The sequence below is a fragment of the Orcinus orca genome, chromosome 1 (assembly GCF_937001465.1).
Source record: "Orcinus orca chromosome 1, mOrcOrc1.1, whole genome shotgun sequence".
NCBI lineage: Eukaryota > Metazoa > Chordata > Mammalia > Artiodactyla > Delphinidae > Orcinus > Orcinus orca.
In genome coordinates this window covers 11,355,638-11,369,316 of record NC_064559.1, presented here as the reverse complement: position 1 = coordinate 11,369,316, position 13,679 = coordinate 11,355,638, and the positions used below count along the sequence as shown (strand labels likewise).

General features: G+C 39.9%; 1 protein-coding gene across 2 annotated transcripts in view; it reads right to left on the bottom strand.

Annotated features, from left to right (window-relative positions):
- Nucleotides 1-4,292: 4,292 nt before the first annotated feature.
- NVL (nuclear VCP like) overlaps nucleotides 4,293-13,679 on the bottom strand; it is a 98,957-nt gene continuing 89,570 nt past the window's right edge. For both annotated transcript variants that reach the window (XM_004270997.4, XM_049705678.1), the window contains one exon: nucleotides 4,293-4,598. In XM_004270997.4, the coding sequence (XP_004271045.1) occupies nucleotides 4,554-4,598 (45 nt within the window). In that variant the 3' untranslated portion in view covers nucleotides 4,293-4,553. The remainder of the gene's footprint in view (nucleotides 4,599-13,679) is intronic.

Genomic DNA, 13,679 nt, shown 5'->3' with positions numbered 1-13,679 from the left:
GGCACGTGGGCTTCAGTAGTTATGGTGCGTGGGCTCAGTAGTTGTGGCTCACGGGCTTAGTTGCTCCGCGGCATGCGGAATCTTCCCAAACCAGGGCTCGAACCCGTGTCCCCTGCGTTGGCAGGCACGTTCTTAACCACTGTGCCACCAGGGAAGCCCTAAAAAATCTTTTTAACTGAAGTGAACATACTTATAGAAAAGAGCTATGATAAGCACACGGTGCAATGAATCATCAGTAAGAAAACACATGCATGAAGCCATCACCAGATCAAGGAGGGCGTGGCCAGCATCCCAGAGGCTGGCCCACTTGGTGCTCCTTCCAGGCACTGCCCTCCAATACTAACCATAAACCTGACTTCTAATGGTATCGATCAGTTGCCTTTTTGAATTTTATACATTAATAAGTAGAATCACACGAGATGATTTCAAGACTGGCATCTTCCTCTCAGTATCTGTGAGAATCACCCGTGCTGTTGCATACAGTTCATCATTGCTGTGTAGTATTCTAGTGCATGAAAACACCATGTTTATCCATTCCACGGCTGATGGATATTTAGGTTGTTTCCATTTTTGGTCAATTATGAATTTTGCTATTTTGGTGTGTGCACTTCTGTTGGATACATATGTCAGAGTGGAACTGCTGGGTTATAAGCTATTCACATGTCCCTTTATCTTTTCTCATAGGACAAAGTGAGATTTCTATTACCCAATGAATCAACATTTTTAGTTCTCACGTGGAGGGAGGGGCTGGGCACAGCCAGCAGTCTAATTTTGACAGTCCTGTTGTCTAAGAAAGGTAATTCATTTAACATTTATTAAATGCTTCCTGTGATCCAGGCACTGGGCTGGATGCTAAGGAGACAAGACTGACAGGATCCCTTCCTCACGAAACTTAGCAGGACACCCCAAGTCAGAAAACTATACTGCCTGCACATTTAACTGAATATTTTTGTTTGTCCTTATTTTGTAAAAATAAGTTGAAAATTAAAAATGCTGATGCCAGTGATAAGCATAGGTCTCATGGACCTAAAGCAGTGGAGTTAAGGGTAGCCTCTGAATGATGTGGGATTCCATTTTACCCCAAATCTATCTGGCCTCTCAGCTCTGGAACATGGGCAGTGCAAAAATGTATCCAAATCCATTCAGTTCCTGAGTTCAGGTAGTGAGAACTTCAACAGTGAGAGATATTAACAATGACTAAAGATTGTGCCTAACATGTAACTAGGTGCTTTCTAACTATTTTAGCTTTTGGAAATAAGATGCTCCTGTAAACACAACTTTGATGTGTTTTCAGCAATATCCTGTGGATGAATGTTAGAGCGCACCTGTCTTTAGTTTCTCAGACACCAGCCCCTCTCCCCTCTGCAGGTCTCTATTGTCAGTTAGATCATGTATTCCCTTCCTGCATTTCCCTCTCAGCCTTCAGGACTCAGCTGAGGTATCATTTTCTCCGGAGAACTCTCCCTGGACGCCACTGCCCTTCCTCTGTGCTCCTCCAAATGAATGGCATCTATTCTTATCCCTTCACAGTCATTCTCAGGCTGTTTTGCAACTGCCTCTTTACTTGTTTCACTGTATTAATTAGGACATTTTGGCTGCTTTAACAGAGATCAAAATATAATTGCTTAAGCACGATAAAGGTCACATATAAAAGTCTAGGCCAACTGTGTCTGAGCAGTGAGAAAACTGCTCCACAAGTGTCCAGGGACCTTGGCTTTTTATGTCTTATTGCTCTGTCACCCCCTAGAATGTCTCCATTTATATGGTCAAAGCTGGTTCATCATCACTTCATCACATTCTAGCCCTGGAAAAGGAAAAGTGGAATTAAGAGAGCAAGCAGAGTTTTCCTCTTTTTTAAACCAGTTGTGGTTTCTGAGGACATTCCCAGAGTCTGCCTATGGGCTAAGATGCATGAGTTCAAGGCAGGCTGCCCCCAGTTAATAATGGGTTCGCAGTCCAAGCCGCTTCTTTTTTTTTTTGGGGGGGGGGGCGGGGGTCGTGGTCCTCGCTGGGCGGCACACAGTATCTTAGTTCTGCGACCGGGGATTGAACCCACGCCCCCTGCAATGGAAATGCGGAGTCCTAACCACCAGACCGCCAAGTCTCCAAGCTGCTGCTTCTTTGTAAGGATGTGGCCAGAAGCTGCACTCATCACCTGAGTTCATATTACACTAGCCAGAACTCAATCACTCTCCTACTAAAAGGAAGAAGGGATGAATGGATAGTATGGGACAATCAGCTATTTCTGCTAACAAATTAGGCAGAAACTAGGCAACAAACTAGGCCAAATTAGGCAGTAAGTTCTGAGTTTGTTGACCATTATGTTATCAGTGCTCAGCACAAAGCATTTAATGAAACTGCCTATTCTTTCAGGATGCTACAGAGGATACAACTCCAGATGTTTCTCAACAGAGGACTGGACGTTGTTCACAAAAGAAAGAAAAGCTGGACAGCTGGAGACCAGAATTCTGACTCTTCTTATGCATGTATACACACAGGTGACTTTGAACAAGCTCTGAACCTTATTCTTTTTAATGGGGATGCCATCCGATCCCCATTGTATGGGGAGTATGACAGTGTCTAGCACACAGATGGTACTTAGAACATGTTATCTTTCCTTCCTTATGGAGAAGGGCTGGCAATATCCACTGTGACATTAGTTGGTTAGCTTTCTGCCCAACAACTGCCGCTGTCCAACCTACACAGGAGCTGATTTGCAAAGCTGATGGACATGCAGCCCATCTGATCTCTGATGCGGTCGACATTTTATGTTTAGGCTAAGCTAAACTACCAGAAAGTTCGGTAGGTAGACCTAATTGTCTAGAAATCGTCAAGAAAATCCCTCATAACCTACATATATGATATACCAGACTGTGTCTCTCTTTTTTGACCATGTGGCTTGAGGGATCTCAGGTCCCTAACCAGGGATTGAACCCGAGCCATGGCAGTGAAAGTCCGGAATCCTAACCAGGAGGCCACCAGGGAACTCCGCATGTTTCTCTTTTGATCTGGCTGGTATCACGCACAATCAAATCTACTCCTCAAATTTCATAACTGTTTAAGACCTTCTGGCCCACCTTCTAATTTAACTTTCATTCCTAATCATCTCTGCCTAGGACATGATCCTGATTTGCTTTTTCTCTTGGTCTTCCTTCCTCTGGGGTCCTACAGCACCCTCCTTTCCATGCCCCTTCCTTGGGCATTGTGATATTCTGTTTAGATGTCTGTATCCATCTGTGAACTCCTTGAAAAAAAGGACTGTGTCTTACTTACCTGACTTGCTTTGATCTATTAATATTTTTTCCATCTTATCAATTACATTCTTAAAAGTAGCATAAACATTTTTATAGACTGAGGTGGAGTAGAAATTTTGGAAGGAAAAAAGGAGGTAACCAAGGCCATCTATACAACCTAAGAATACACCGTGAGCAGCACTGTAAATGAGGGATGAGATGAAACATGACACAAATTAAACCCTCCCAAAAGTATCAGCTAGAGCCCTGTGAAAGGTGCACAGAGGACAGTGTGAAGGGGCTCCCAACTGGCTGAATCTCAGACAATCTGAACATCATATAATGAGAGTAATGGAAAACACACTGCAGAAGTAGTAATACCTGAGTTTGATGAGGAATGGGATATTTACATAGTTTCCAAGTACCTCCACACAACACACGTATGAATTACAAAGGAAAAGAGTAACTTCACAGTGTAAGAAGCTTGGCAGAACCACCTTAATTAAGTGACCAAAGTGAACATCACCAGTATTGGGGCAAATCAAAACTGCACATCACCTGACACGACGCAGTGAGAAGAGCATCACCTCATGATATTCCTGCCAAAGATGCACAACCTGTGTCTAATCACGAGGAAACATCAGACAAATCCAGATTGAGGGCATTTTACAAAGTAACTGGCCTATAACCTTCAAGAGTGTCAAAAGTCAAGACAGGAGCTGTTCCAGACTTTAAGAAAACTAAAGAGAAACAGCAACCGGTTGCAATAGCTAATTCTAAACTAGATCCCTTTGTTATAAAGGACATTATTGGGACAACTGGAGAAACCTGAATGGAGCCTGAGGATTACATGGTAGCAAAGTATCACAGCTGATGTCCTGATGTTGATGGCTGGTTATGCAGGGAAACCTGGTGTGTAGGAAGTGTACATTAAAGTATTTGGGGGTGATGGGGCATCAGGTTGGCCAATACTCTCAGACAGTTCGGGGCGAGGGGGAGTTCTTTCCATTGTGACTGCAACTTTCCTGTAGTAGAGTCAAGGTTGTTTCAAAATAAACATTCTATTTAAAAAAGGTATCTTATTTTATTTTGACAGTTAAAGATTATTTTCTTTTTCTTAAACAGGAGGTATAGGGTGTTTCCATACAAGGTTGGCCAGATGGGAAGAATCTTTAGCTCTGACTTGGCCTCATTAATTTGAGCATAAAATGCTTACGTGAGACCACATCTGTGTCAAGTTGAAAGCGGACAGCTCAGAGCACGTGGGTATCTTTGGCAGCTCGATGCACTGGACTCCCTGAAGGCCTGCTGCTGGAGAAGTCACCGGCTGAGGGACCACTGCAGAGCTTCATACATCGCTTGATCCTGAGAGGAGAGGACAGAATATAGAGCTGGTCACTGTCTGACATGGGTTTACCTGTGTTCCCCAAAATTCAGATGTTGAAGTCCTCACCCCCAGTACCTCAGAGTGTGACTGGATTTGGAGACAGGGTCTTAAAAGTGGTGATTAAGTTAAAATGAAGTCATTAGGGTGGGCTCTACGACATCCAATACAACTTGGTGTCTTTATAAGAATAGATGATTAAGGACTTCCCTGGTGGTGCAGTGGTTAAGAATCCTCCTGCCAATACAGGGGACATGGGTTTGAGCCCTGGTCCAGGAAGATCCCACGTGCCGTGGAGCAACTAAGCCCGTGTGCCACAACTTCTGAGCCTGTGCTCTAGAACCCACGAGCCACAACTATGAGCCTGCGTGCCACAACTACTGAAGGCTGCGTGCCTAGAGCCCATGCTCTGCAACGAGAAGCCACCACAATGAGAAGTCGCGTGCGGCAATGAAGAACAGCCCCCGCTCGCCACAACTAGAGAAAGCCCACACGCAGCAACGAAGACCCAACACAGCCAAAAATAAATAAATTAAAAAAAAAAAAAAAAGAAGAGATGATTAAGACACAGACACGCACAGAGGGAAGACCATGTAAAGACAAAGGGAGAAGACCGTCATATCCAAACAGGGCCCAGAAGAAACCAACCCTGCCAGTACCTTGATCTTGGACTTCTAATTTCCAGATCTGTGAGAAAATAAATTTCTGTGGTTTAAGCCACCCAGTTGGTGGTACTTTGTTATAGCAACCGGAGCAAACAAAGAGAGGTGGCCTTACCTCCCTGATTTAAAGTCCATACAGACTCCTTTTTACAGGGAATGCCCACGACTCTTATAATTGTTGACTAAAGTTTGCTGTAAAAATCAGATTAAAAGGTTCTTATGTCTATATCTATTTAATGAAGAAAGCAAAACTCTAAACTGTACTGGGTCCAGATGAGAATGGGAGGCAGCAGCAGAGGCATCTTATACTACATTAACATTTGTAAGAAACTGCCACAGCATTTTCCAGTTGGTGGTATCATTCTACATTTTCAGTAACAATCTATGAGAGTTCTAGTTGCTTCACATCCCTGCCACCATTTGGTGCTGTCAGTCTTTTATTTATCTATGTATATATGTTTGGCTGCGTTAGGTCTTTGTTGCTGTGCGCAGGCTTTCTCTAGTTGCGGCGAGTGGGGGTTACTTTTTGTTGCGGTGCGCGGGCTTCTCATTGCGGTGGCTTCTTTTGTTGTGGAACACGGGCTCTAGGCACGTGGGCTTCAGTAGTTGTGGCACACAGGCTTAGTTGCTCTGCGGCATTTGGGATCTTCCTGGACCAGGGCTCGAACCCATGCCCCCTTCATTGGCAGGAGGATTCTTAACCACTGAACCACCAGGGAAGTCCTGTTGTCAGTCCCTTAAATTTTAGTCATTCTGGTAGATGTGTAGTGGATTCTCACTGTGGTCACACTAACTTTTTTTTTTTTTTTTTTTTTGGTAAGGCTGTGGAGCAACAAGAATTCTCATCTATTGCTGGTGGGAATGCAAAATGGTGCAGCCATTCTGGAAGACAGTTTGGCAGTTTCTTACCAAACTAAACATGCTCTTACTAGAAAATCCAGAAATCATGCTCCATGGTATTTAACCAATTGAGTTGAAAATGTATGTCCACACAAAAACATGCATACAAATGTTTACAGCAGCTTTATTCATAATTGCCAAAACCTGAAAGCAACCAAGATGGCCTTCAGTATGTGAATGGATAAATTATGGCACATCCAGACAATGGAATATTTAGTGCTAGAAAGAAGTGGACTATCAAGCCATGAAGGACAGAGAGGAACCTTAAATGCATATCACTGTGAAAGAAGTCAACCTGAAAACACTAATGTATGATTCCAACTGTAGGACATTCTGGAAAAGGCAAAGCTATAGAGACAGTAAAAATATCAGGGGTTGGGGGAGGGAGTGTTGAGCACAGAGCAGTGAAACTATACTGTAAGACACTATGGTGGTAGATTTATGTCATTACGTATTTGTCAAATCCCATAGAACAGGGGTCCCCAACCCCTGCTACTGGTCCGTGGCCTGTTAGGAACTGGGCCACACAGCAGGAGGTGAGTGGCAGGTGAGCGAGCAAAGCTTCATCTGTGTTTGCAGCCGCTCCCCATTGCTCGCATTACTGCCTGAGCTCTGCCTCCTGTCAGCATTATGGTGAGTTGTATAATTATTTCATTATATATTACAATATAGTAATAATAGAAATAAAGTGCACGATAAATGTAATGTTCCCTGACGAGCAATCGAACCCAGGCCCTCGGCAGTGAAAGCACCAAGTCCTAACCACTGGACCGACTCCCCTCAAGTACCTCTCAAACCGTGTCAAAGGTGAACAGAAAATAGGTATTAGTGAAATGCTGAATTAACTCTGAAATAGGATAAAAGGGCCTCTGTATTTCAACACCACTGCTAAATAATATATGTAAAGACATTTTAAGCATGCTTTGCTTATAGCCAGATTAAAGCAGTTCCTTTTTTAATAAAAAAATAACATTTTAAGTTATAAAACAATATTTTTGTAGAAATGTAAAGAAAATACAGATAAGCAAAAAAAAAAATTAATCCTTAATTTCCAAAGATAACTATTATTACTATTTTGGCCTTACAGATCTTTTAAATTATTATTTTTTAAGTATTTAATTTTTAAAGAGAGGTAATACATTCACATGGTTCAAAATTCAAACAGGATGGAAGGTCAACTTTCACACCTCTGTCCTCCAGTTACTCAGTTTCTTTTCCCACAAGCAACCACTGTTAGTTTCATAAGTAATAATTTCATAAGGGCCAGTTAATATGCCAAACAAGGAAAGTAGTCTCTTTACCTTAACGTTGTGCCTTATTTTTTTAAAAGATCAAACAAAGAAATAATCAGCTTGGTCATCTGTCTCATTTATCATTTACTCAAAATTCACACCATGCCTACCTCCAAAAGAGAAGTTATATCTTCTTATTCACTAGTGTAGTTTCCAGAGATCAAATACTTAAAGATTTATGATCACCAAAAATATTAAAGAGAATATATTAGAATGAAGTAGCATCACTAGGGCATACATGTAGCCTTCCAAGGGATGTTCCTAAGAGGATAAAAAAAATTCTACCTTGTGTGGAATTATAGGTCCAGTTTTTTAATAAAATCAGTCATATGGCCTTTGTCATACTGTAGTTGATACCTCTGAAGCAAAAGCTGTTTGCAAACAATTCTCTAACATTAACAGAATTGAGTGACCAGGTTAGTATGTATTCTATGTACACATCTATGGTAGTGCTTACCATACAACTCTTAATTGCTCAAAATGGTTCCTAATCCACATCTTATGTGATTTTAAATATATCTTGTGAGTCTAGCACAGAGGCTGGCATATGTACAGTAGGTATGTGATATTTATGGATGGATGGGATCTTAGGCAACTCAATACACAGCTAGAGGCAAGAGGGACTATACTTGGGAAGTTTTTCTCTCATAAATGTCAATGTGACAGGCTGGATCAAGCAAATGGATGAACCATATAATCCTGAGTGTGAAGAAGAGAATCAATGTGTTCCGGCCAGTGGGTGTGGAAAACACTAAAACAACGAGTTAATAAAACAGGAGAGTTTCTATGGTGTGGCTTTAGTAGAGGAGGAAAAGAAAATTATAATTTATGTTTGAGTAAGGTTTCCTTCCTGACATCTGAACAATGCAATAGTAGGCAGAGTGAAAAGGCTATAATTTGAGATAATAGCTGGGAAAATAATCTCAAGGTCTCAACATTTATTAATAGTTAACCTAGCCTCAGGTCTCTGGTGAGCAGTTATTACTGAAAAAACCAAACCAGCAAAATAAGTTATGCTTCATAGGTCTATGAAGTGACACATGTTGGACAAGAGAATTTGACTTAATTGAGGGGAGAGAATTAACAGTGACTGAGAAGCAACTGGCAAAAAGAGTTCAATCTTCTTTGTTGGGATATCTGTCATAACAAATTACCAGTCTATTAAGTCTTCTTAGGACCACAATAGGACATGGCCTCTCACCAGAAACTAGGACAGGGCAGGTATCTTCAGATGGAGCCTAAAAGTTTGGTACCAATGAAGTGGGAATGAATGAGGAATACGGGTAGAGACTCAGAGAAGGAATATTTGCTCATGTGTTCACTTTCCACCCTCAACTGGTTACCAAGGATTTACTGGGTCAGGTGACACGTTCCTGCATTTGGCCTCTAAACTACACCCTACTATCATGTCAGCCAATTGCTGGACACGGAATCCACTTCACATGCCGTTGTTGCCCAACCTCAAATTAACAACCATGTGGCACCTGGGAGCCAACTGCTTCAAGGAAGAAGGCACCAGCTAGTAGGAATGATTTACCTGGCAGGAGAGCATGATGAATATTTCAGAACTGTAAAGACCAGCTCCGCGGACTTTGGGAGAGAATGTGCACACCCTTCTTCTTTCAGTTTTCTTTTTCCTTTTTTGACATCTCCTGATCATTTATTTAATGTTAACTCACTTCAAAGCAACTGCTATCTCTGTAAGTATGTCTGAAATGTTAAAATGTAGTAAGTGTTCCTTTTACATTTAACAAAATCTAGTGATTCTCTTTTAGTGTGAAAAGACTACCCTGCAGCTAACAAGTCAATTAACTTGATGCCAGTGTCTTATCTACAGCTTTTCATTCTAGGGCTTGAAGTCATGACCTTTACAAAACTATGTCCTTTAGAATCTGCCTGGCCAGAGTATCTAATTTCCTAGTGAGTCATAGTGATTGGTTTTGTCATGGGCTCTAACCTGAGCTGGACTAATCACAGGCTCCCTGAAACTCTCCTGCCAGAGCTATCAGGGAATTCTCTTGCTCTGGGGATTAATAAACCCCCTGTGTATCTGGGCCTGCAGGCAGCCATCTACCCCCATGAGATGAAGCAATGAGGTTTATGGATCTAGCATGCCTGAAGCCAGCAGTACTCTCAACTTCCTTGTTATGTGGACCAATGAGTTCCTCTTTTTTCCCACTTACATTAGTTTGAGTTGGGTTTCTGTCATTTACAACTAAAAGAGCCCTAATATTAAAAGTAGAAAGAGGTGGCTGATAAATGAGCTGCTCAACCTTACGTTCAGAAAAACATCTCAACAAATGTCACACCTTTCTTTTGGTTTGATGTTTTTCTTTTGGTCTGATTTTTGAAATGGATTTTATTTGACCATACAACTCCTCTAATTTCAACTGAATTCTCCTAAATTAGAAGGAAGAAGTTCTTCTAAAAATAGAGCTGGCATAGAATCCAGCAATCCCACCCCTGGGCATATATCCAGAAAAAAACTCTAGTTCGAAAACATATATGTACCCCAATGTTCACAGCAGCACTATTTACAACAATCAAGACATGGATGCAACCTAAATGTCCATCAACAGATGAATGGATAAAGAAGATGTAGTATATATATACAATGAAACATTACTCAGCCATAAAAAGAATGAAATAATGCCATTTGAAGCAACATGGATACACCTAGAGATTACCGTACTAAGTGAAGTCAGATAAAGACAAATACCATATGATATTATTTATATATAGAATCTAAAATATGATACAAATGAACTTATTTACAAAACAGAAACACTCACAGACATAGAAAACAAACTTATGGCTACCAAAGGGGCTATAAAGGGGAAGGATAAATTAGGAGTTTGGGATTGCAGATACAAACTACTATATATAAAATAAACAACAAGGTCCTACTGTGTAGCACAGGGAACTATATTTAGTATCTTATAATAAACCATAATGGAAAAGAAAATGAAAAAGAATACATATACATACACATCATATACGTATATATATATCTGAATCACTTTGCTGAACACCAGAAACTAACACAACATTGTAAATCAACTATACTTCAATTAAAAAAAAAAATTTAAGGAAGGAAGAAGTTCTTTGGTACAGCTTTGAACTTTGAAGAACTAGAACCAGAACAAGAAAGGACTGAGCCCCCAATAAACATAACGTTAACACTGGTTTCAAATTTACCTGCAAAGAGTAAGCAAAGGTGGTAAAATAAAGATTTAATCTTTAATTATTATACCTGCAAGGATGAAAACGTGGCCAAATTTAAGGACAGGCCAAACAATTTTCAAACTTTGCATGACATTTTTGTAGCCATCTGTAATAAAATTACTTGAACATTGAACACAGAAGCTTTTCAAAATTACAGCAAGAAAATTAGAGAAAGAAGAACAACAAAACCCCCAAGTTAGCAGAAGGAAAGAAATCATAAACATCAGATCAGAAATAAATGGAAAAGAAATGAAGGAAACGATAACAAAGATCAATAAAACTAAAAGCTGGTTCTTTGAGAAGATAAACAAAATTGATAAACCATTAGCCAGACTCATCAAGAAAAAAAAGGGAGAAGACTCAAATCAATAGAATTAGAAATGAAAAAGGAGAAGTAACAACTGACACTGCAGAAATACAAAGGATCATGAGAGATTACTACAAGCAACTCTATGCCAATAAAATGGACAACCTGGAAGAAATGGACAAATTCTTAGAAATGCACAACCTGCCAAGACTGAATCAGGAAGAAATTGAAAATATGAAAAGACCAATCACAAGCACTGAAATTGAAACTGTGATTAAAAATCTTCCAACAAACAAAAGCCCAGGACAGATGGCTTCACAGGCAAATTATATCAAACATTTAGAGAAGATCTAACACCTTACCTTCTCAAACTCTTCCAAAATACAGCAGAGGGAGCAACACTCCCAAACTCATTCTACGAGGCCACCATCACCCTGATACCAAAATCAGACAAGGATGTCACAAAAAAGAAAACTACAGGCCAATATCACTAATGAAGACAGATGCAAAAATCCTCAACAAAATACTAGCAAACAGAATCCAACAGCACATTAAAAGGATCATACACCATGACCAGGTAGGATTTATTCCAGGAATGCAAGGATTCTTCAATACATGCAAACCAATCAAAGTGATACACCATATTAACAAATTGAATAAGATCATCTCAATAGATGCAGAGAAAGCTTTTGACAAAATTCAATGCCCATTTATGATAAAACCCTGCAGAAAGTAGGCATAGAGGGAACTTTCCTCAACATAATAAAGGCCATATATGACAAACCCACAGCCAACATCGTTCTCAATGGTGAAAAACTGAAACCATTTCCACTAAGATCAGGAATAAGACAAGGTTGCCCACTCTCACCACTATTATTCAACATAGCTTTGGAAGTTTTAGCCACAGCAAAGGGAAGAAAAAGAAATAAAAGGAATCCAAATTGGAAAAGAAGAAGTAAAGCTGTCACTGTTTGCAGATGACATGATACTATACATAGAGAATCGTAAAGATGCTACCAGAAAACTGCTAGAGCTAATCAATGAATTTGGTAAAGTAGCAGGATACAAAATTAATGCACAGAAATCTCTGGCATTACTATACACTAATGATGAAAAGTCTGAAACTGAAATTAAGAAAACACTCCCATTTACCACTGCAACAAAAAAAATAAAGTATCTAGGAATAAATCTACCTAAGGAGACAAAAGACCTGTATGCAGAAAACTATAAGACATTGATGAAAGAAATTAAAGATGATACAAACAGATGGACAGATAGACCATGTTCTTGGATTGGAAGAATCAACATTGTGAAAATGACTCTACTACCCAAAGCAATCTACAGATTCAATGCAATCCCTATCAAACTACCACTGGCATTTTTCACAGAACTAGAACAAAAAATTTCACAATTTGTATGGAAACACAAAAGACCCCCAATAGCCAAAGCAATCTTGAGAATGAAAAATGGAGCTGGAGGAATCAGGATCCCTGCCTTCAGACTATACTACAAAGCTACAGTAATCAAGACAGTATGGTACTGGCACAAATGCCGAAATATTGATCAATGGAACAGGATAGAAAGCCCAGAGGTAAACCCACACACATGTGGTCACGTTATCTTTGATAAAGGAGGCAAGAATATACAGTGAAGAAAAGACAGCGTCTTCAATAAGTGGTGCTGGGAAAACTGGACAGGTACACATAAAAATATGAAATTAGAACACTCCCTAACACCATACACAAAAATAAACTCAAAATGGATTAAAGACCTAAATATAAGGCCAGACACTATCAAACTCTTAGAGGAAAACATAGGCAGAACACTCTATGACATAAATCACAGAAAGATCCTTTTTGACCCACCTCCTAGAGAAATGGAAATAAAAACAAAAATAAACAAATGGGACCTAATGAAATTTCAAAGCTTTCGCACAGCAAAGGAAACCATAAACAAGACAAAAAGACAGCCCTCAGAATGGGAGAAAATATTTGCAAATGAATCAACTGACAAAGGATTAATCTCCAAAATTTACAAGCAGCTCATGCAGCTCAATAACAAAAAAACAAACAACGCAATCGAAAAATGGACCGAAGACCTAAAAAGACATTTCTCCAAAGAAGATAAACAGACTGCCAACAAAAACATGAAAGAATGCTCAACATCATTATTCATTAGAGAAATGCAAATCAAAACTACAATGAGATATCATCTCACACCGGTCAGAATGGCCATCATCAAAAAAATCTAGAAACAATAAATGCTGGAGAGGGTGTGGAGAAAAGGGAACACTCTTGAACTGTTCGTGAGAATGTGAATTGGTTCAGCCATGATGGAGAACAGTATGGAGGTTCCTTAAAAAACTACAAATAGAACTACCATATGACCCAGCAATCCCACTACTGGGCATATACCCTGAGAAAACCAAAATTCAAAAAGAGTCATGTACCAAAATGTTCACTGCAACTCTATTTACAATAGCCCGGAGATGGAAACAACCTAAGTGCCCATCATCGGATGAATGGATAAAGAAGATGTGGCACATATATACAATGGAATATTACTCAGCCATAAAAAAATGAAATTGAGCTATTTGTAATGAGGTGGATAGACCTAGAGTCTGTCATACAGAGTGAAGTAAGTCAGAAAGAAAAAGACAAATACTGTATGCTAACA